This window comes from Amblyraja radiata, chromosome 34 (genome assembly GCF_010909765.2).
Source record: "Amblyraja radiata isolate CabotCenter1 chromosome 34, sAmbRad1.1.pri, whole genome shotgun sequence".
NCBI classification, from domain to species: domain Eukaryota; kingdom Metazoa; phylum Chordata; class Chondrichthyes; order Rajiformes; family Rajidae; genus Amblyraja; species Amblyraja radiata.
The window spans coordinates 18,570,631-18,595,106 of record NC_045989.1 but is presented as its reverse complement, the minus strand read 5'-3'; the positions used below and the strand labels follow the sequence as shown (position 1 = coordinate 18,595,106).

The following is a 24,476-nucleotide window of genomic DNA, read 5'->3' as shown; positions in this document are numbered from 1 at the left end:
ATTTGCTATTCACTTCACGCTCACGTTATTCCCTTCACGCTATTCCCGTTATCATATATCTGTACACTGTGAATGGCTCAATTGTAATCATGCATTGTCTTTCCGCGGACTGGTTAACACACAACAAATAGTCTGAAGAAGGGTCTCGACCCGAAACGTTGCCCATTCCTTCTCTCCAGGGATGCTGCCTGTCCCGCTGAGTTACGCCAGCATTTAGTGTCTACCTTTGATCTAAACCAGCATCTGCAGTTCTTTCCTACACAAAAGCTTTTCACTGTACCTCAGTACATGTGACAATAAATTAAACTAAACTACACAATTCATTCCTTCCATTCCTGAGTAACATTAATTCTGATTATCATTTAAGGATTGTTCCTAACCTGAACATAATAATTATTTTTAGAATTTCTACAAATGATTGACTAGATTTCATACCTACCACGTTTGATGGAAAGAGATGTGAGAAAGTTTATTATTGCTAAGTTGAGAGAGGAATCAGGCTCAGCATCGCGTTTCCCATAGGATGTAAATATTGCCAATCTATCCAGGGAATCATTTAAGTTTAATTTAGAGTCATACAGTGTGGAAACATGCCCTTCGGCCCAACCTGCCCACGCTGGCCAACATGTCCCGTATACACTAGTCCCACCTGCCCCATATTCCCATCCAAACCTATCCATGTACCAGTCTAACTGTTTCTTAAATGTTGGGATAGTCCCTGCCTCAACTACCTCCTCTAGTGGCTTGTTCCATACACCCACCATCCGCTTCTTTTCTTTTCTAGAGGATGTGAGCTATAGGGAGAGGTTGAGTAGGCTAGGTCTATATTCCATGGAGTGCAGGATAATGAGGGGGGGATCTTATAAAGGTGTACAAAATCATGAGAGGATTAGATCGGGTAGATGCACAGAGTCTCTTGCCCAGAGCAGGGGAATCAAGGACCAGAGGACATCAATTCAAGGTGAAGTGGAAAAGATTTAATAGGAATCTGAGGGATAACTTTTTCACACAAAGGGTGGTGGGTGTATGGAACAAGCCACTAGAGGAGGTAGTTGAGGCAGGGACTATCCCAACATTTAAGAAACAGTTAGACTGGTACATGGATAGGTTTGGACAGGTTTGGATGGGGAATATTGGGCAGGTGTGACTAGTGTAGACAGGACATGTTGGCCTAGCGTGGGCAGGTTGGGCCGAAGGGCGTGTTTCCACACTGTATCACTCTATGACTCTTTATGCAGAAGTTAGACACAAAATGCTGGAGAATTAGTTTGTTTTCGTTGCTGTTCCCTCTGTAACCATGGTTACTGAACAAGAAGCGGCTCACCCGGAAGCGGAAGTGTTGGCGCCTGTGGTGAAGGCTTCCTGGTGCCGGCGTCTTGAAGTCGGTTTCTCCTTTAAAAAAAAAATCGCCCAAAACCTATTTTGTTGCCGGAGTTGCGTCAGCGGGAGGCCGCATGCAGGCCGAGGGCGGCCGGGGCCTGGGTCTAGGCCTAGGCTTGGGCCTGGGCGAGCAGCCGCTGGAGGAGTGTCTCCGGCGGGACCTGCGGGCCGCCGACCTCAAGTGCAGCCTCTTCATGTCGGCGCTGCAGAGTTACCGGCGCGACTCGGTGCTGCGGCCCTTCCCCAACGCCTACATCAGCGGCGACAACAAGGACTTCGACGCCTTGGTGAGTCCCCCCCCGGAGCCGTGTCCCGCTCACTGCGATCGCCCCACTGTAGACCCCATTATTGACTGTTCCACCCCCCAATCCCTTACCCCCCCCCAATCCCTTACCCCCCCCAATCCCTTACACCCCCCCCAATCCCTTACACCCCCCCTAATCCCTTACACCCCCCCCCAATCCCTTACCCCCCCCCAATCCCTTACCCCCCCTAATCCCTTACCCCCCCCCCCAATCCCTTACAACCCCCCCGCCCAATCCCTTACCACCCCCACCAATCCCTTACCCCCCCCCCACAATCCCCGTACCCCCCCCAATCCCTACCCCCCCCCCCCCAAATCCCTTACACCCCCCCAATCCTTAACAACCCAACCACACCCCCCCAATCCCTACCCCCCCCAACCTTACCCCCCCCAATCCCTTACCCCCCCCCATCCCTTACCCCCCCCATCCTTACCCCCCCCCAATCCCTTACCCCCCCAATCCCTTACCCCCCAATCCCTTGCCCCTCCATCCCTTACCCACTGCGATCGCCCCACCGTAGACCCCATTATTGACTGACTCTTTCCCCCCCCCCCCCCCCCAATTTCTGCTCTTGTCCCCATCAAGCCGGGGGGGTTTATCCACATTCATGCTCTTCAAATTCCAGAACACCACCTACTTAATAATATGGCCTTGCATATTAATTATACTCAACACTGATCTCCTTGTCTTGTTGAATCCTGCTGTAAAGTATTTGTTTAGTATTTTGCCTCGCACAAATTCCCTCCTTGATCCTTGAGCAATCCTACCTTCTCCCTGGTTAGTCTCTTATTTTTAAAGTGCTTATAAAAAAAGCTTGGGATTTTCTTTAATCGGACTCGGCAAAACTATTTTGGGGCTCCATTGGCCCTTCCAATCGCCCATTTGAGTTAAAACATAGAACAGTACATCACAAAAATAGGTCTGTTGGCCCATAATGCCTATGCAGACCAATTATTCTGCTGGCACATAATCAATCTTCCTCTATTCCCTGAATATTAATATGCCTATCCAAAAGTCACTTAAATGCACTTTGTATATGCCTCACCCACTACATCCGGCATCATGTTCAAGACACTCAACATCCTCGGTGTAAATGAGCTTGTCCAGCACATCTCTTTAAACTTTGCCCCTCTCACCTTAACGCTATGCCTGCTAATATTTGAAGTTTTTTCCCTACTGGGACAAGGTTCTGACTGTCTACCTTATCTTTGCCTCTCCTATCCGTGGCACTTCAATGGGCGGCACAGTGGTGCAGCGGTAGCCTTGCTGCCATACAGTGCCAGAGACCCGGGTTTGATCCTGACTATGGAAGTTGTCTGTACGGAGTTTGCACGTTCTCACTGTGACCGTGTGAGTTTTCTCCGGGTGCTCCAGTTTCCTCCCACACTCCAAAGATGCGCAGGTTTGTAGTTTAATTGGCTTCTGTAAATTGGCCCTAGAATGTAGGATAGAATTAGTGTACAGGGTGATTGTTGGTTGGCGCAGACCCAGTACCTGTTTGCACGCTGTATCTCTAAACTCAACTGAACTGAACTAATACTAAACTATCTGGTCTCCCCTTAATCTCCTTTCACTATGGGTTCCATTTTGGGCAAAATTTACAATGTTTTAAGGTATTCTGCCAAAAGATGAAACAATCTTGTATATGATCCAGTATAATATGGAAAGACCTGTGCAGAATGTTTATATTTTGTTATCTCTCATTTCAGCTTGCTGATGCTCGGAATCTGCCAAATTTAAAACAGCTGCTACAGTCTGGGACAGTCCCACAAAAGCGAACCTTGGAACTTTTAAGCTGGTTCTGTTTATCAAAAAACTTAACCATCAAAAGTTTGGGAAAAGAAGGGGTAAGATCCTGGGAATATTTTCTTTAATGGTTTTAACCATCAGACAATTTTGCAAGTGAGTGACGTTAAGAAAAGAATATGTAGAAGCATAATGCCTGTAATATTCATGAGACCCAGCGTCTGATTTGAACGTGTGTTACTGATCATTTGTTGTCACTGATGAAAGTTCCACTATTGAATAAGTAGTTTCACTGGACAGATTTCAGCAAGGCAAGGAGGAATCTCAAGTTTAGCCTGTGATTGTCATTAAATATTTGCCTTGCCTGCAGTGGCCATGTCCCCACAATAAATAACCTGATATGGTACTTTATTTGTCACATGGAACATTTTTGTATCCAGTTATGTACAAGTATCACTACATAGCACTTAGATACATCTTAGATAAGCATCTCAGATACAGTACAAGTGTATAGCAGTAGTACATTGAGACAGTATACAGAGTCTCCAGTTAGGCGCTATTTTCAAGTCCCAGTTGTAAGTGCAGGGTTCTTGACCCGTTGTCCAGGCAGCGTTACAGGGTCAGCCTGGCCAAACCTAGCCGTGGTGTCCTCCTCTGCTGCAGGCCATGTCCGGTTCATGCGCTCGGCCTCTTGTAGCAGAGCCCCAGTCCAGCAGAGCCCCAGGCTGTTGCAGGGCCTCCAGCGGCTCACTCCACCGTCGAGGGAGGCACTGCACTCCCTCCCGCAGCCATCTGGGGTGGGTAGATCAGGGTAATTTAATCCCTGTATTTGGATAAAGAGCCTTGTCATTATAGGTAGAATACTCTTGGAGTTGTTATATTTGGGAGTCTGGTAGGGTCAGGGTAATGGTCATTATTTTTTACCCCAGGTAATATAGGTTTAGTGGAAGTTAGGGTATGTGCCAGGGATTGTATCTGGCTTGTGGATTTCATGGAAAGGACACTGCCAGATTTCAAGGTACAATCCGCACTTTCTCTTTTTAAACTTATTGTGCCTTGCATTTACTTTGTCTGTGTTTTTAGTGTTAGAGAAATAGATCTTCTTAGAAGTAGGGTGGGAATTAAAGATGCATTTGCTGTTTATCTTGTTTCTATATTAGCATATTTCTCTATTTCCAAGGGCTGAGTCAGTATACAAAGTTGGCAATTTTCTGCACCTGCACAATAATTTTTACAATTATAGATTTACTCTTGCATTGACTGAAAAGAGTGTCTACAAAGATCAGAGAACTCTGGAAAAGGAAGATAGACCTTTATTTATTTACCATCTAACTTGTCCGTTCAGACAATGAAGTACTGTTGTCGTGTAGCGGTCTATTTGTACATAAGTTCTCACAGTCTGAAGAAGGGTGCCGACCCAAAATGTCACCGATCTGTGGTCTCCAGAGACGCTGCCTGGCCCCCTGAGTCATGTCAGCACTTTGTGTCTGTTCTTGTAAACCAGCATCTGCAGTTCCATGTATGCACTTCTCCCAGACTCTGTGACAAAGCTTTTTATTTAAAATATTGACAAAGTGAAACATCGCTTGGGTGTTGTTTAGTATAGGTATCACCCATACTGCTCTTTGAAATAGTGGCATGGCACACTTTAGAAGATAAGCCTTGCTTGAACGCATCATCCACATGGCAACATCTCCAATATGCAGTATCGCACTGGAATTCCAACATGGGGATTTGTGCATGAGTCTCTGGACATTCCTGGCTCAATGGATAGCATGGTGCCCCTGGTACCCTCTGGTAATGTACCAGTTGACATTATTGTATTACCTCCTAACATGTGGACGACAGATGGCACAATGGGCTAAGTGTTCGGCTGGCAACCGGAAGGTAGCTGGTTCGAATCCCGCTTGGAGTGCATACTGTCGTTGTGTCCTTGGGCAAGACACTTCACCCACCTTTGCCTGTGTGTGTCCTTGGGCAAGACACTTCACCCACCTTTGCCTGTCTGTATGGAAGTAATTGTGTGAAGCACTTTGGGGTCAATGCAAGTTGACTAAAAATGTGCTATATAAATAAAGACATTATTATTATTATTATTATGTGACTGAGTTTTGGACACAAATCGGTATTAGTCACAAATTACTGTTTATATTCATGATTTTAGTGGCAGTGTTTGCATGAATTAATAAAACAGTACATCTTGCCCAGTTATCCCAACATCAATCTGCAAACATATCTTTTGTTGTCTATTTGCTCTGGGGATTTTTACATGACTTTTGTTTGCATTTCAGTATGAAGAAATCCAGGAACACATTGGGTTTACAACGCCCTCTGCTGCTACCCCCGACTTCCTATTTGAGATAGTTTATTGTGACCAGATGAATGCCAAGTTTGACGAAACCAAAGGAGACAGAGATCTCATCTATGCATTTCATGGCAGTCGGCTGGAGAACTTTTATTCTATAATTCACTGTGGTTTACAGTGTCACCTAAATAAGGTCAGAAGTTTACATTATATTCATCTGTTGGAACACATGGTTGCAAATTTATAATTTATATAAAGCAGCATTATAATGTGAAATATCACTGACGGCTAAACATGTGATCCCCTTCTATAATGAGAAAAAATTAGGATAGTTTAAGAAATATTATATTTGTATTGGAGGCAGATCAAAAGTGCTTCACTTGGTTAACTCTTGGGATGTGAGGGTTGCCCCATCGGTAGTGGGTGAAGCAGTTGTTTAGTTTTGGAGATACTGCGTGGTAACTGGCCCTTCGGCCAACCAAGACCGCATCAACCAGCGATCCCCATACACTAACACTGTCCAATGCACTAGGGACAATTTACAATTTTTACCGAAGCCAATTAACCTACAAACCTGTACATTTTTGGAGTGTGGGAGGAAACCCAGAGCACCCAGAGAAACCCCACACGGTCACAGGAAGAACGTTCCAACTCCGTACCGACAGCACCTGTAGTCAGGATCAAACCCAAGATAGGCAGAATATTTGTCAGTGAATAATAACATTGTAGTTACAGATGAAGGTCTATTTAGGTGAGCACAAAAATGACAAATGGGATTCAACCCAGCGAACTGTGAAGTAATGCAATTGCAGGAGGCAAATCAGGCAAGGAAATCCGCTGCAAATGGCAGGTCATTAAGAAAAAGATTTAATTGCTGTACATAAAATTATCGGATATCTTGACTTGGACACTAGAAAGGACATACATCCCTTATTAGAAAAGTCACTAAACTAGGGGACATTGGTTTGTTAATTGCGAGACCACAGGGGAATCAAGGAAGGACAAAATTCCAGGATACTGGAGGTTTCAAAGTCATTGACTGAAGCTGTGCTGGAGGCAAAAGTACTTGATGCATTCTAAATGTATCTTTCTGTGCTGTGAATTTTCATAATTTCTCCCTTGCCTGATTTCCCCCTGATCCCTGCCCTTCATTCCTCCCCTGTTTCCCCCCTACTATCCATCAACCTGTGCTTAACTTTCATGTATTCTCCTCTTTGCCCTTTACTCCTCACCTTTTTTCTCTGCTCCACTACTACTCTTAATCCAACTCTGCCTTGTCCTCCCTCACTTGCAACTTTCTTTTAATGTTCTGCTGGTCTTTGTCATTGTGACACAGTTAACCTTTCATTTTCCGATTCCCTGAATTGGGGTGAGTTCTAAATACCTAACTAGACCAGTAAAGGAATCTAGAATTACAGAGAAATAACACAAAGCAAATTGTCTACATAGAACATAGGAAACTACACCACAGGAACAGGCCCTTCAGCCCACAATGTCTAAGTCAGACATAATGCCACGATAAACTAACCTTATCTGCCCACAATGATCCATACCACTCCATTCCCAGCAGATCCATGTGTCTATCTAAAAGCCTCTCAAGCTGCACTATCTTATCTGCCTGCATGGACTACCACCACTGGCTGTGCGTTCTAGGCACCCAGCACCTCTGTGTACCTGGAAAAATGATTCTGACTACTCTCTATGCCTCTGTTAATGTTATATATATATATATATAGATATATATATATATATATATATATATATCTATATATATATATCTATCAGATCTCCCCTTTGTGGTGTTCAAAAGGGAACTGCAGATGCTGGAATATCGAAGGTACACAAAATTGCTGGAGGAACTCAGCGGGTGCAGCAGCATCTATGGAGCGAAGGAAATAATTCAATGTTGATGCCAAGGGGACGCAAGGACCCCAGACGGAATATGAGGTGCTGTTCCTCCAATTTCCGCTGTTGCTCACTCTGGCAATGGAGGAGACCCAGGACAGAGAGGTCGGATTGGGAATGGGAGGGGGAGTTGAAGTGCTGAGCCACCGGGAGGTCAGGTAGGTTATTGCGGACTGAGCGGAGGTGTTCGGCGAAACGGTCGCCCAACCTACGCTTGGTCTCACCGATGTAAATCAGCTGGCATCTAGAGCAGCGGATGCAGTAGATATCCCCTTTGTGGTGTTCTAATAATCCATTTGTCCGACCTCTCCTTAAAGCTAATACACCCTAACCTGCCAGCATTCTGGTAAACACTTCTGTACGCTCCAAACTCTCCACATCTTTCCTGTAAAGGAGCTACCATAACTGCAGGCAATACTCCACATGTAACCAAACCAAAGTCTTCTAGATCTTATGGGCGGTCACGGTGGCGCAGCGATAGAGTTGCTGCCTTACAGCGAATGCAGCGCCGGAGACCCGGGTTCGATCCTGACTACGGTGCTGTCTGTATGGAGTTTGTACTTTCTCCCCGTGACCTGCGTGGGTTTTCTCCGAGATCTTCGATTTCCTCCCACATTCCAAAGACGTGCAGGTTTGTAGGTTAATTGGCTTGATAAATGTAAAAATCGTCCATAGTGGGGAAAGGATAGTGTGAATGTGCGGGGATCGCTGGTCGGCGCGGACCCAGTGGGCCGAAGTGCCTGTTTCCGTGCTGTATCTCTAAACTAAACTGCATCTTAGAAGATGTTATTTTACAAAAAGCATATGTTGTATTACTGTTTGCTGACCAGTTCTTAAGATTTAAGTATATTCAAAAATTGCTTGTCTCTTCATAGACTTCGCTCTTTGGGGAAGGAACCTACCTTACCAGTGACCTGAGTTTGGCTCTTCTGTACAGTCCTCATGGAAACGGTTGGGATCAGAGCATTCTTGGTCCTGTCCTTAGCTGCGTTGCAGTTTGTGAGATTATTGATCATCCAGATGTTAAATGTCAAGTTAAAGAAAAAGGTATAATTTATTTTCAAACTTAATTTAATTTAGTGTTCAAATATCACTGTTCTACTCGTGGGGGGAAAAATACTGTTTTCTTATGTATTTATTTTCATCCCGCTATCAACATTTTGGTGTAGAAAACTGAAATGATCAAAGTAAATTGTTCATAGTGATCAATGAGATTAAAGAGGTTAAAAACTGTTTCCTTTGGCTAGGAATTCATAAGAGATTATTATTAAGTTTAAATTAGATATGAACAATGCAGGAGTGATATCAGAAAGCATAATGCGTAATGAGTTATGTTACACTGGTATTGTATTCCCATGGTGGATAACTAGTTTTTATTGGATACAGGTATGTGGGATATGGAGCAAAATGGGTAAATGGTGTTGAGGTAGAGATGAACTCTAATCTAACTGAGTGGTAGAAAGCATTTGAGGGGTAAAAGGCCTACACCTATTCCTGTGTTGACTGTCTTTCTGACTTGTAGATGTTGAGGCAAAGCAATTTTTCTACTTGGGTTTCCTTGATTATTTAAATTATGAGAATCAGACTGTGCTCCCCTGAACAATTACAACAGTTCCCATGTAGAAATAATATTAGCCGGATATTATAGTGGGATAGAATGACTAGCAACGGGTGAACATTTACTCATTGAAACCCGACTGATTTTTCTCGGATATGTAAAATGAATGATGTATTTATGTCTGTTCTCCAATGTCTGTAACTGAACACTGCTAGCCTGATTCCAGATACTGGTGGCATCGATCGGCGAAGAGCAAGGGTGAAAAACAGCGAAGGTGGGAATGTCCCACCAAAGTACTTTGTGGTCACAAACAACCAGCTCCTAAGGGTTAAATATTTGCTCATTTATGCTGAGAAACTCCACCGGAGAAGGTAAGATGAACTTCCTTTCTTGGATTGTAGACTACTTGCTTATCTCTCTGACAATACTTTGTAATAACTTGTAGAACTCGCTGGAGTTTGGAAGGGGGAGGGGGGAGGGACCTCTTTGAAACTGGATGGAGTGAATGTGGAGAGCATGTTTCCACTAGTGGGAGAGTCTAAGACCAGAGGCCATAGCATCCGAATAAGAGGACCTACCTTTAGAAAGGAGATGAGAAGGAATTTCTTTAGTCAGAGGGTGGTGAATCTGGAATTCATTGCCACAGACAGCTGTGGAGGCCAAGTCAATGGATATTTTGAAGGCGCAGATTGACAGATGTTTGATTAGTAATGGTGTCGGATTATGGGGCCAAAGGCAGTAGAATGGGGTTGAGAGGGAAAGATAGACCAGCCGTGATTGAATGGCAGAGTAGACTTGATGGGTCGAATGGCCTAATTCTGTTCTTAGAACTTATTAATCTATTATTTTAGTGTTATTTTGTTGGCATTAAATGCGGTGTCAAATTGGCTTTTCCTTTTGTATAGTTCAAACTGAAACATGCTGGCAAATGACAAGTCCGTTTAGACTTCATTCCAGTCTGGAAATACCTTGTGCGGAAAGTTAGACCCTAAGCTGACATTCAATCAACTTTTTTTTTGCTGATATTTTGATATATATAAACAATATTTTACCACTGTGGAATGCACGCTCAAATGAATTCAGAGAAAGAGTCGCATTGAATTAATTCAGTGTCAAGAAAGTCGCATTGTCTATTTTACAAATATCAGGAAGGAAATCTGGAACACAGGGTACATTGGGCACAAACATTTAGCATTGATGAGTCTATTGTATGCTGCCTTTGGCATTCTATCTGATGTGGAAAGAATGGGCTACACCTGATGGGTTAAAAAGAATAAAATGCCTGATCCTGAGCTTGGTTACGCCTCATTTTCAGACCCCCCTCTCCCCCCCCCCCCCCATCTCTACTCTTCCCACATCTGAGTTGAAGGGAGGCAGAGCAAGGGATAGAGAGCCACGTTCTTCTCAAATGGATGAGTAATTTAACAAGGCTGCTGGTGTTTTCCAGACTTTGAGAATGGCATGTCTGTTGTGCGCCAGGCAGAGTAATTGTTTATTTTAGTGGTCAGTGCTTCCCCCACTCCTTATAATTCCCATTTCCAGACCAAGAAATCTCAACTTCTAAGTTTCCCAGCAGAGGCTGCTTCACCTCCAACATTTGTGCAGCATATTTTCAATCATATTTCACTGAGTGTTTCAAGGCTGTTCTTAAGGATTGGCCTTCAGATGCCTGAAGATTTGAGAAGCTATTGTTTCATTCTGATTGATATCAAACCTTATGCTTTCCAGAGGGGAAGTCCAGAACAAGGGGTCACAGTTTAAGGATAAGGGGGAAATCTTTTAGGACCGAGATGAGGAAAACTTTTTTCACACAGAGAGTGGTGAATCTCTGGAATTCTCTGCCGCAGAAGGTAGTTGAGGCCTGTTCATTGGCTATATTTAAGAGGGAGTTAGATGTGGCCCTTGTGGCTAAAGGGATCAGATGGTATGGAGAGAAAGCAGGTACAGGATACTGAGTTGGATGATCAGCCATGATCATATTGAATGGCGGTGCAGGCTCGAAGGGCCGAATGGCCTACTCCTGCACCTATTTTCTATGTTTCTATGCTTTCCCTTTCTCCATATCGATAAGTCTAGCTTTGCTTTTTAATGTTTGAATTATTTCTGCATCTATAATTCTATGTAACCGTGTACTTCATGGTTTATTTGCTTTCCAGTTGTTAATTGTAAAATTTAGTGGTTGTTTAGTTAGCGATACAGTGTGGAAACGGGTCCTTCAGGCCGCCGAGTCCGCGCTGACCAGTGCTCCTCGCACACTAACACTATCCTACATACACGAGGGACAATTTACAATTATATTAGCCTACAAAACCTGTACATTTTTGGAGTGTGGGGGGAAACCGGAGCTCCCGCAGAAAACCCACGCAGGTCATGGGAAGAATGTACAAACTCCATACAGACAACCACCCGTAGTCAGGATCGAACCCGGGTCTCTGGCGCTGTAAGGCAGCAACTCTACCGTTGCACCATTATACCGTTATAACGAGGAACTTTTTGAGAAATAAAAATTTCCATGAGAGGAATAGATTGGGTAATTTGTGGAGTCTCTTGCCCAGAGTAGGGGAATCGAGAACTAGAGGACATAGGTTTAAGATGAGGGGGGGAAAGATTTCATAGGAACCTGAGGGATAACTATTTCACACCATGGGTGGTAGGTGTTTGGGATGAGCTGCTGGAGGAGGTAGTTGAGGCAGGTACTGTAGCAACGTTTAAGAACCATTTAGACAGGTACATGGATTGGACAGGATTAGTGGGATATGGACCAAATGCAGGCAGGTGGGACTGGTGTCGATGGGACATGTTGGGCTGAGGGGCCCGTTTCCACGCGACTCTATGACTCGAAATGAGTTTTAATTTTTAAAAGGCCACAGGTCTATTTGTAATGTGTAATGTGTAATAGTTCCTATTCTGCCTAAAGTGAACAGTCATCTAATAGTAATTGCTTCCTATTTTATCTGCAGGCCCACGAGACAGCCATCCTGGATCTCCCAACACAGTTTTTTAGTGATGATGATGATGTATTTGTTACTCCTAATAGTTATCGGTGCCCGGAACTCACCAGCTTTCCAGTATTACTGGAATCGATTTCTCGACACAAAGTGATGAGTTTGCTGCTGCTGTATCTATAGCTGTCCAAAACAATGACACGCACTACAATTCCTACCTGATGCCTTAGTTTTCACTGCTACAGAAAGGCACTTGTGGACCAATAATAATTTAATTTACAGAACCTACGGTGCCAAGAATGTATTCCAGGTTTTGAGATTCCAATATCATTCCATCGCAGCTCTTTAATAGTTCTATATAATTCAGAATAAAATAGGTCTTTTGTATTACTCAAGGGTGAATAGTGACTGTGCTGGAGAACGTATCTGTTCTTGTTTCCAGTTTTGCAACAGGCTCCCAACCCTGTTCTCAGCTTGGTGCAGGCATAGATTCATGTGCCTTTTGCATTAGTCCAACTAGTTGGCTCTTGCCTAACCTGTAAGAAGTGAAATCTGTACTTCAGCTCGCTGACTGGCTCTCCAATGCATTGGCTGCAGCTGAAACCCCTGCACTGTTTTCAAAATCTAACCGTGACAGCCATGAGAGAGGAAGAGTCATCGGGTCCCTGAAGTGAGCTGGAAACAAGATCAGGTATTAGAAAAACATCAATTATTCTTATACTGTTACGTCAATCCGTTTTCTTGATTGATCTCAATGTGTTAAGGAACCAATTTTATATCTTCTTTATAACATGTCAAATATTTGGCATTCAAACTGCTTTGCTGTTTGTATTCCTTGAGTTAATATTCCCCCAAAATTTCATAAAATCCTTAGACAATGAAAGTATATGACAGTGAATAATGTTATACCATATTATTCACCATTTTCTATGCACGGCTGTGAACAAGCTGCAAAACAGGAACATTCTTGTATAACCTGTAGCCTGAATAAAGTGTAAGAAAGGGTTATTATTTCCAGTATGTCTTAGCCTTGGGGTTCAATAAAATACAGATATAGAAGGCATTGTTTAGGCTTTGGTAAATATCCTTTATTTGGGTTATTGATGTGTATTCAATCAAACAATATCTGCAGTGTTTAGCCTTCAAAGTTACGAAGCTTTCCAACAATCCAAATTTGATTCCTGTAAGAAATATTTATATAATATATACTACATATTATGCATGTATTCAGCTGAAAGTTAGATTTTTTTTTTTAAAGGTTATTTGTACTTGGAAATAGTCAAGTATTTCTGACCTGTATTATTTTGCTAAAATATAATTTTAGATTCTGATCTATTTTACCATGCAAGACACTATTTGATTTACTTGGCAGAGTCAATCCTTTTGTCACAATGTCCCAATGTTGCTTAATCTAATAAACCAAAGTACATTTTTAAAGTAATACCTGGTCATGTTTTCAATCAGTGCCCTCCAGGCAGTGTGTGTCTGCTTATTCTGGTCTGTTCCCAGTTTACCTTCTAGTTGGTCTTAATATTTGCTGACCATATAAATGATCTTTGAATATAATGGAAGGTGGAACAGTACAGCAAGCGAACAGGCCATTTGGCTCACGATGTCTGTGTCTAACATGATGCCAAGACCAACTCGAATCTATCTGCCTGCACATCATCTATATCTCTCCATTCTCTGCACACCCATGTGCCTATCTAAAAGACTTTTAAACACCACCACTGTATCTGTCCCTACCAGCAGCCCTGGCAGCATGTTCCAGGCACTCACCGTCCTCTTTAAAAAAAATAATAAACAAACCTGCCCTGCACAACTCCTTTAAGCTTTGCCCCTTTCACCTTAAAGCTCTGCCCTCTAGTATTTGATATTCCACCCCGGGACAAAGATTCGGGCTGACAACCCTATCAATTCCTCTCATAATTTTATATACTTCTTTCAGGTCTCCCCTGAACCTCTGGAGTTCCAGGGAAAACAATACAAGTTTGTCCAACTCCCTGCAGCTAATGCCGCCTAATTCAGATATCATTCTTGCGATCCTCATTTACACCCTTTTTAAATACTTTTTCAAAGATGCCCTTCAAGACTTCCTGACTTTTATGCACAAAGCAAGTATACCATGTGCCTTAATCAACACTCTAGGAACTTTATGAACTGAGTAATTAAACACTAACATATTATTTGGAGGAGAGTGAAATGAGAAGAGTATAGGATTGGTGAAAATGGGTGCTGAACTTGGTGGGGTGAAAGACCTGCTGTAAAACAAAATGAACCCAAATCACAACGGTGTCTCTGACTTTGGTCAACTTTATTTACAAATAGCAATGCAGGGACAGAGGAGAATTCAGTCCCTCTCATTAGGCCTGACAGACTTCTGTCACCTTTATCTCTGCGAGTTTTTTAAGAGATGCGATTCATGAGTTTGTGACTTTGAATAAGTAGCCGAATAAAGAGCGTTTTCATTAGGTGTTTGAATGGACAAGAACATCATTAAAATGTTCCTTCATAATTACCAGAGCAAATTGTTTTCATGGTGACCATTATATTGGACCCTGCTTGCCCTGTTCATCAATGCATGCCATAGATTTGGATTTGAAAGGAACTTTTGTGCATTGTGCCTCGCGGTATAAAAACCAAGAGGTGCCTTGCGGTATAAGAACTTGCTCCAGCTCATTTGCCTGCCCTTCATTTACAGCACTCATTCCATTTTAATTGGGGCTCCTCTGGAAAAAGTAGCATTCAAATCTTTTGTTACATTTTTAGATTTTTTTAAACCAGGGACATTTGATAGCAACAGCAAGGTGGTGACACAAGATACTTGCAATAATTGTGGGATTTTGTCCTGCCTTCTATGTCTGACAACTCTCAGCCTCAGGTAACATCGATCTGCCCAGTTTAGTTTAGATATACAGCACGGAAACAGGCCCTTCTGCCCACCGAGTCCGCACCGACCAGCGATTGTCTACACTAGGGACAATTTTTTTAACATTTATACCAAGCAAATTAAACTACAAACCTGTACGTCTTTGGAGTGTGGTAGGAAATCAAAGTTCTCAGAGAAAACCCACACGGTCACAGGGGGAACGTATAAACTCTGTACAGACAGCATCCATAGACGGGATCGAACCTGGGTCTCTGGCGCTGAAAGGCTGCAACTCTACCACTGCGACACCGTGCTGCCCATGGTGAATGGGTAGGCGTAACGTTGTAGCATCCCCTGCAGAATCCAATTCTTAGCGAATAAAACGGCCTATACCCCGTAAAGTTTAGAAGATTATGCGATGATTTCAACGAAACGTGGAACATTTTCAAGAGGCTTGACGGGATAAATCCTTTGAAAAACGTCTGGAAGAAGGGTCTCGACCCTAAACGTCACCCATTCCTTCTCTCCAGAGACGCTGGCTGGCCGCTGAGTTACTCCAGCATTGATGTCTACCTTCGATTTAAACCAGCATCTGCAGTTCTTTCCTACGCAACCTTCTGACATTGTTTCTTCAGATCAGGGAATCCAGAAATAGAGGTCACAAACTCAAATAAACGCATCAACCATTAAGGAGAAAAATGGCCTCTACACCTGCCACACATTGTACTGCCAGCAGGGGTGGGATATGTTGGCTGCTTTTCCGAAGCAGTGTGAAGCATAGATGGAGTCGATGGTGGTGAATCTGGTCTGTGTGATGGACTGGGCTACATCCACAACTCTCTGATTTCTTGTGAATTTAGGCAAGTTGAAGTTGAATGAGAGGCATTGCACTTCCAGCGTCCCTTGGAGGAAGATTTTTGTTGCAATCAGGAGGGGCAGGGGGTGTCACAGACAATTAGATCCAATACCTCTCCCTGACTCTGTCAGAAGGACCTGTAATTACAGCAGTACATCACTGGGTGGGACTGTCAGCCACGAATTGGAAATACCTGTAATTACAGTAGCACACCACTGGGTGGGAGTGTCAGTCACACATTGGGACCGGCTGTAACTCCAGGAGCAAGCCTCTGTTGGTGCAATAGTACTTCATTGTCATGTACTTAGACAGAGTGAAATGCTTTATTTTGCATACTGTTCAATGAGATGTTACAGTTTGGGATATCGTATGTAAGGGGCAAATAAGGCATAGTTTAGTTTAGTTTAGAGATATAGTGTGGAAACATGTCCTGCAGCCCACCGAGTTTGCGCCGACCAGCAATCCCCGCACACTGACACTATCCTACACACACACTAGGGACAATTTACAATTTCACCGAGCCAATTGGCTCATAGCTGATCTATCTTTCCCTCTCAATCCCATTCTCCTGCCTTCTCCCCATAACCCAGGACACCCATACTAATCAAGAACCTATCAATCTCCTCCTTAAAAATATCCATTGATTTAGCCTCCACAGCCGTCTGTGGCAATGAATTCCACAAAGAAGGGACCAACATTACTTGAAGAGCACTTTTTGTAACTTTGTTGGCACATTTGTAGCGACTCTTTTGTGTAATTTGTATGGAAAAACAAAAAATTTCACCGTACCCAGGCACACATGAGAATAAAGTATCTTCAGGGCAGCACGGTGGCACAGCGGTAGAGTTGCTGCCTTACAGTGCCAGAGACCCGGGTTCGATCCAGACTGCAGCTGCTGTCTGTACAGAATTTGTACGCTCTCCTCATGACATGCGTGGGTTTTCTCCGGGATCTCCGGTTTCCTCCCACACTAGAAAGACGCACAGGTTTGTCGGTCAATTGGCTTGGTATAATTGTAAATTGTCCCTGGCGTGTGTGTGTGTAGGATAGTGTTAATGTGTGGGATCGCTGGTCAGCGCGGACACGGTGGGCCAACGGGCCTGTTTCCAGGCTGTATCTTGAAACTAAACTAAATCATCAACGTCACCATTGTAAAATCGAGGGAACTAGGGTAGAATGCTGTGTGCTTTGTAAACAGATGCTTTTGCTGGTGTGCGATATTTTACTAGTTTCCCAACTGTTGACCGAGTTTGCTGATCATATCAATGACCATAACTTCATAGTAAAGGGGCTGGGGTTTAGTTATTATTGAAACTAATGTGAAGACTGGGATTACACCATCATGTCTTTGTCATGGACACGCACGCACGCACACACACACACACACACACACACACACACACACACACACACACACACACACACACACACACACACACACACACACACACACACACACACACACACAGCGCATTATAGGTTTAAGGTGAAGGGGAAAAGATTCAATAGGAACCTTTTCACACAAAGGGTGGTGGGTGTATGGAACTAGCTGCCAGAGGAGGAAGTTGAGGCTGGTGCTATCCCAAGGATTAAGAAACAGACAGGTACACACGCACAGGACAGGTTTGGAAGGATATGGTCCATGTTGGCCGGCGTGGGCAAGTTGGGCTGAAGGGCCTGTTTACACGCTGTATGACTATGACTATAACATAGAAACATAGAAAATAGGTGCAGGAGTAGGCCATTCGGCCCTTCGAGCCTGCACTGCCATTCAATATGATCATGGCTGATCATCCAACTCAGTATCCTGTACCTGCCTTCTCTCCGTACCCCCTGATCCCTTTAGCCACAAGGGCCACATCTAACTCCCTCTTAAATATAGCCAATGAACTGGCCTCAACTACCTTCTGTGGCAGAGAAGCCAGTGCACCAGGACACAATGGGAATCAAAGAGAGGACAAGATGTGAAACAGGTTCCACTTCAGCTTGACGTGCACCCTCTCACAGCGCCAAGAACAACCCCCACCCCCTGCTCTGGGTTTATTTGTACTTTTTTGTAATTGCTTGCCGCAGAAGATGTGCGTGGATATGCGGTGATGAGTCAGGCCCAGGAGGTCGTTGGCTCTGAGCAAAATGCGAGCCACACTCATGAAACAGTTGTGTTCCACTCTTTGAGAAAGAATAATTATCTCCACAGGAATGTTCCAATCCTGGGCTTGAGGGCAGCAGCAACAACTTGGAAGCCGAATAAATAAAAAGCCGACGGACTGACTGAAAGAATAGTTTGACGTAGTTGATGGCGGAGATTAAAGGGCGATTATGGGCACCATTTCTGCGTTATTTTCCATGATTTACACTATCGAGAAAATGATCAACTATCCTAATTATTTTTGTCAGTAAAACTTTGGCAGCATTTGCTATTTCATATTTCTGCGTGAAACCGCCTTGCTCGTGAATTCACAATTTATTCTGATTAAAACACATTAACTTAACCCCTTTCACAATGTTCCATGACTATGATTTGGACTGGCTGTCTACAATGGAACTGTTGACAAACTCCTCCAAGCAGGAGGTGAGGATCAGTGAGGGTGCTATGAGGGAGGGGTCGGTGAGCCACGGTGTCTCAGTCGTGATGGGTCAGGATCTGGATGGTTGGGTACAGTCATGACCAACAGGTCAACAAACTGTTAGGGCACTAGGACTGCGTAAGTATTAGGTTAAGGCAAGAGGAAGGTTGAAGTGAAGGAATATTGGTCTAAGGTACACAAAAAAGCTGGAGAAACTCAGCGGGTGCAGCAGCATCTATGGAGCGAAGGAAATAGGCAACGTTTCGGGCCGAAACCCTTCTTCAGAGGGTTTCTTTTCCCTTCTTCTTGATCTAAGGTTGATGGTGGCCTGCAGGTCATGGGCTGAGGCAGAGTCGTGCACTTGGTCAAATGTTACCATGAGGTCGAGGGATGCCATTTCCACCTTGTTTGTCTCTGTAACATAGCTTGAGAGTCTGGGCTTAGCTGAGCTGAGTGATCCTAAAAAAGCCTAACCTGGATGTCAATGAGCAAGTCATTAGTGCGTAGGTGACTCGGGAACATCTTCTCGCACTTTGTTGGTGATTGATGTTCTCAATGTGACCGCGTGGGTTTTCGCCTGGAGCTCTGGTTTCCTCTCACACTCCAAAGACGTACAGGTTTGTAAGTTACACAAAAATGCTGGAGAAACTCAGCGGGTGCAGCAGCATCTATGGAGCGAAGGAAACGGGCAACATTTCGTCCTGAAACGTTTCTCCAGCATTTTTGTGTACCTTCGATTTTCCAGCATCTGCAGTTCCTTCTTAAACAGGTTTGTAAGTTAATTGGCTTGATAAAACTGTTTTATTTTTAGTTTTAGAGATACAGCACGGAAACATGGAACCAGAGAGAGCATGGAGTGCAGTGAGATTACAGCTTGTGGTGGGAAAGGTGATGGTGATTCACGGCACCTTGCGGACGCCCAGTTTAACGCCATTTCTAGCATCGGTGAGTGCCGTGGCCATTTCCCGTCTCTGTTGAACCCTCTCCCCCTGTCTTAAACCTTTATTTAAATTGCTTTTCCGCCTTTCACTGGAAATGAGCTGCAGCCTGCCTGATCTTTCCCGATTGTTATCACCTTAAATGATTGCCACTTCTGCAAAGCTCCTGCTGCTCTCTATCATGCCTTGCCAAAGAAGGCTCGAATATGCACAGTGCTTCATGTCATCTAAACCCCTCTCCATGCAAATTCGACTTTTCAATTCTAATCTGTCAGAAATAAATGATAGTGTTGGTTTGACTATGTATGGCCATGTTCATCCAACTCACTGCTTGAGTTGTGTACCTGTTCTCCAAGATGCATTTCCTCCGCCTCACTTAAATAATAACTTTTCAAGCAAGTTCAAGTTCAAGTTCAAGTGAGTTTATTGTCATGTGTCCCTGTATAGGACAATGAAATTCTTGCTTTGCTTAAGCACACAGAAAATAGTAGGCATTTACTACAAAACAGATAAATGTGTTCATATACCATGATATAAATATATACACACATGAATAAATAAACTGGTAAAGTGCAAATAACAGAAAGTGGTTGTTAATAATCAGAGTTTTGGCCGAGCCAGGTTTAATAGCCTGATGGCTGAGGGGAAGTAGCTATTCCTGAACCTGGTTGTTGCAGTCTTCAGGCTCCTGTACCTTCTACCTGAAGGTAGCAGGGAGATGAGTGTGTGGCCAGGATGGTGTGGGTCTTTGATGATACTGCCAGCCTTTTTGAGGCAGCGACTGCGATAAATCCCCTCGATGGAAGGAAGGTCAGAGCCGATGATGGACTGGGCAGTGTTTACTACTTTTTGTAGTCTTTTCCTCTCCAGGGCGCTCAAATTGCCTGAACCAAGCCACGATGCAACCGGTCAGCATGCTCTCGACTGTGCACCTGTAGAAGTTAGAGAGAGTCTTCCTTGACAATCCGACTCTCCGTAATCTTCTCAGGAAGTAGAGGCGCTGATGAGCTTTTTTGATAATTGCGTTAGTGTTCTCGGACCAGGAAAGATCTTCAGAGATGTGCACGCCCAGGAATTTGAAGTTCTTGACCCTTTCAACCATCGACCCGTTGATATAAATGGGGCTGTGGGTCTCCCTCCTACTCCTTCCAAAGTCCACAATCAGTTCCTTGGTTTTGCTGGTGTTGAGGGCCAGGTTATTGCGCTGGCACCATATGGACAGTTGCTCGATCTCTCTTCTGTACTTTGACTCATCCCCATCAGTGATATGCCCCACAATAGTGGTGTCGTCAGCGAACTTGATGATGGAGTTCGCACTGTGGTTCGCTACGCAGTCATGGGTATAGAGTGAGTACAGCAGGGGGCTGAGCACGCAGCCTTGAGGTGCTCCCGTGCTGATTGTTATCGAGGCTGACACATTTCCACCAATACGAACAGACTGTGGTCTGTGGACGAGGAAGTCGAGGATCCAGTTGCAGAGGGATGCGCAGAGACCCAGTTCTGCGAGTTTGGTAACCAGTTTGGAGGGGATGATTGTGTTAAATGCCGAGCTGTAATCAATGAATAACAGCCTGACATATGAGTTTTTGTTGTCCAAGCGGTCCAGTGCGGAGTGGAGGGCCAGCGAGATCGCAACTCACGACGTTCCTATTTCACTTTTTAATAATGATGCGGCAGCTCTCATCTCTGCACATTGAAATATGATGTTCATAGAGTCGTAGAGAGAGATGGCATCAGCCCATAGGCCACCTATTTATATTAATCCTATTATATTATATTACACCATCTTTTATTCTCCCACATTGTCATCAACACTGCGGCACGGTGGCGCAGTGGTAGAGTTGTTGCCTTAAGGGCCTGTCCCACTTTCATGACCTTTGCCGAGTTTGCCCTTGACTCATACTCGCAGCATGGTCGTCACGAGGTCGTAGGCAGGTCGTGATGCTAGTCGTAGGTACTCGTGGCATCAAATAGTTTGCGGCGTTTTTTATAGCCTGATGAAAAATGTCCACGAGTAAAAAAGGTCGTGAATTAGGTCGTGAATGTGGGACAGGCTCTTTACAGCACCAGAGACTCGGGTTCAATCCTGGCGGTGGGTGCTGTCTGTACAGAGTTTGTACTGTACATTCTCCCTGTGACCTGCATGGGTTTTCACCTGGTTTGTAGGTTAATTGGTTTCGGTAGTATTGTAAATTGCCCCAACTGTGTGTAGGATAGTGATAGTGTGTGAGGATCACTGGTTGGTGCAGATATGGTGGGCCAAAGGGCCATACCGTATCTCTAAACTATACTAAACTAAATTAAACTTCCCCCCCCCCCGCAATTCTATTCAGCATTGCTCTCATTTACAGAAACAAATTTCCAGAAATTGCCATTACTGAACAGCTCTGCCAAAACTGTAAATTCCAGATGGCGGAAAATCTCGGACCAGAAATGGGTGTGCGATGGAGAAAAATGTTTATTATAGCTCTTGCCTTTATTCTGCTGAAAACAAAATTAACCCTGGAGGATGAAAAATCAGCGAGGAATGTTTGACCTTCAAATATAAAAAAACGTAAACTCTAAACTTTAGACTTTGGGAAAACATCACGGAAACAGGCCCTCCGGCCCTGCGAGTCCACCCCATACACTAGCACTCTCCTACACACTAGGGACAATTTTACCGAAGTCAATTAACCTGCAAACATGTACGGTAAGTCTTTGGAGCGTGGGAGGAAGCCGGAGCACCCAGAGGAAACCATGCAGTCACAGGGAGAACATGCACACTTCTTACAGACAGCATGTGTAGTCAGGATCGAATCCAGGGCTCTGGCACTGTAAGGCAGCAACTCTACCGCTGTGCCACCGTGCCAAATCTAAAAATATTCAGCAGGTCAATGCAGCAGTATTTTCCACTCACTGTTTGTTTTTGTTTGGCATGTAAGTGAGTCATCCAGCAGAGAAACAGGCCCTTCAGCCCAACTTCTCCAAGCCAGCCAAGATGCCCCATTTAAGCAAAACCCATTTACCTGCATATGGCCCATATCCCTCTAAACCTTTCCTCCATGTATCTGTCCAAATGTCTTTTAAATATTGTTATTGTATCTGCCTCAACTAATAGGAAATCTGCAACTCTTAACTTCAGGAGTCATAGTCATAGATTCACACAATGTGGAAACAGGCCCTTCAGCCCAACTTGCCCAAGCGGACCAACATACCCCATCTACACTAGTCCCACCTACCCGCCCTTGGCAAATAACCCTCAAGGACCTAAGGTACACAAAAATGCTGGAGAAACTCAGCGGGTGCAGCAGCATCTATGGAGCGAAGGAAATAGGCAAAGTTTCGGCCCGAAATGTTGCCTATTTCCTTTGCTCCATAGATGCTGCTGCACCCGCTGAGTTTCTCCAGCATTTTTGTGTACCTTCGATTTTCCAGCATCTGCAGTTCCTTCTTAAACCCTCTAGGACCTATCCTATCTATGCACCTGTCCAAATGTCTCTTAAACATTATGATAGTACCTGCCTCAACTACCTTCCCTGGCAGCTCGTTCCATACACCCACCACCCTTTGTGTAAAAAAGTTACTTCTCGGGTTTGTATTAAATCTTTTCCCCCTCTTTTTAAACCTATGTCCTCTGGTTATTGACTTCTCCACTCTGGGTAAGAGACTCTGTGCATTTACCCGTTCTATTCCTCTCATGATCTTGGACACAAGATCTTAAACCAAGCCCACAGTGGGAGTGGCAGAGTGGAGTCGATGCCAGTGATCTGCCACTATTGTGCACGATCATAAAACATCAGCCTGTGGCTACTTGATGGTGCCATTCTATTACTCGTTTTACTCTTCCAGCATGAAATGTAGTAGGTTTTACCACACGGAAGACTACCACTTATTTATACCCTGCTATGGACATACCTCAGCCTGTTGTCTGCCACCTCTTGGACCATTGATGGCTTGAGTGGAACTTTAATTTGCCTCAAGGTTCAGATTTTGTCCACGAGCATGCTAAAGTGAATTGCACTGAACTCAAATAAATCCTGTCACACCCACAGCACAACCGTTCCTATACTTCTCTGCTGCACAGCCAGGTGTTCAGGGGCCACAAGACAAAATTGTGTTCAGTTTAGTTTAGTTTAAAGATACAGCGCGGAAACAAGACCTTCGGCCCACCGGGTCTGCGCCGACCAGCGATTCCCGCACATTAACACTATCCTACACCCACTAGGCTAAATATTTACATTTACCAGGCCAATTAACCTACAAACCTGTACGTCTTTGGAGTGTGGGAGGAAACGGAAGATCTCGTCGAAAACCCACACAGGTCGCGGGGAGAACATACAAACACCGTACAGACAGCACCCGTAATGGGGATCAAACCCGGATCTCTGGCGCTGCACTCGCTGTAAGGCAGCAACTCTAACGCTGTGCAACCGTGACTACCTTTCCACCGTTCCAAGCATGTCCCAGAAAGACATCTCATGAGGACTATCTTTCTAGAAACATAGAAAATAGGCGCTGAAGGAGGCCATTCGGCCCTTCGAGCCAGCACCGCAATTCATTGTGATCATGGCTGATCGTCCCCAATCAATAACCCGTGCCTGCCTTCTCCCCATATCCCGTGATTCCACTAGCCCCTAGACCTCTATCTAACTCTCTCTTAAATCCATCCAGTGACTTGGCCTCCACTGCCCTCTGTGGCAGGGAATTCCACAAATTCACAACACTCTGGGTGAAAACGTTTTTTCTCACCTCAGTCGTAAATGGCCTCCCCTTTATTCTAAGACTGTGCCCCCTGGTTCTGGACTCGCCCAACATTGGGATCATTTTTCCTGCATCTAGCTTGTCCAGTCCTTTTATAATTGTATATGTTTCTATAAGATCCCCCCTCATCTTTCTAAACTCCAGTGAATACAGGCCTAGTCTTTTCAATCTTTCCTCATATGACAGTCCCACCATCCCAGGTATCAATCTCGTGAACCTACGCTGCACTGCCTCAATCACAAGGATGTCCTTCCTCAAGTTAGGAGACCAAAACTGTACACAATACTCCAGTTGCGGTCTTACCAGAGCACAATACAACTGCAGAAGAACCTCGCTACTCCTATACTGAAATCCTCTTG

The 24,476-nt window shown here is 44.3% G+C and overlaps 1 protein-coding gene across 1 annotated transcript; it reads left to right on the top strand.

The window, feature by feature from the left end:
• Positions 1 to 1,323: 1,323 nt before the first annotated feature.
• Positions 1,324 to 13,585, top strand: parp16 (poly(ADP-ribose) polymerase family member 16). The gene is made up of 6 exons (XM_033050698.1): positions 1,324 to 1,667; positions 3,395 to 3,532; positions 5,723 to 5,929; positions 8,517 to 8,688; positions 9,426 to 9,570; positions 12,160 to 13,585. Exons 1-6 carry the CDS (start codon positions 1,455 to 1,457, stop codon positions 12,299 to 12,301), a joined length of 1,017 nt encoding a protein of 338 aa, XP_032906589.1. The 5' UTR covers positions 1,324 to 1,454; the 3' UTR covers positions 12,302 to 13,585.
• The last annotated feature ends 10,891 nt before the right edge of the window (positions 13,586 to 24,476 follow it).

What these genes read in the sequence shown, in the direction of transcription:
- parp16 (XM_033050698.1), top strand. Translation starts at nt 1,455, where the DNA reads ATGCAGGCCGAGGGCGGCCGGGGCCTGGGTCTAGGCCTAGGCTTGGGC. An exon ending in ACAAGGACTTCGACGCCTTG is followed by an intron (nt 1,668 to 3,394) that starts GTGAGTCCCCCC and finishes CTCTCATTTCAG; the next exon opens with CTTGCTGATGCTCGGAATCT. An exon ending in TACAGTGTCACCTAAATAAG is followed by an intron (nt 5,930 to 8,516) that starts GTCAGAAGTTTA and finishes GTCTCTTCATAG; the next exon opens with ACTTCGCTCTTTGGGGAAGG.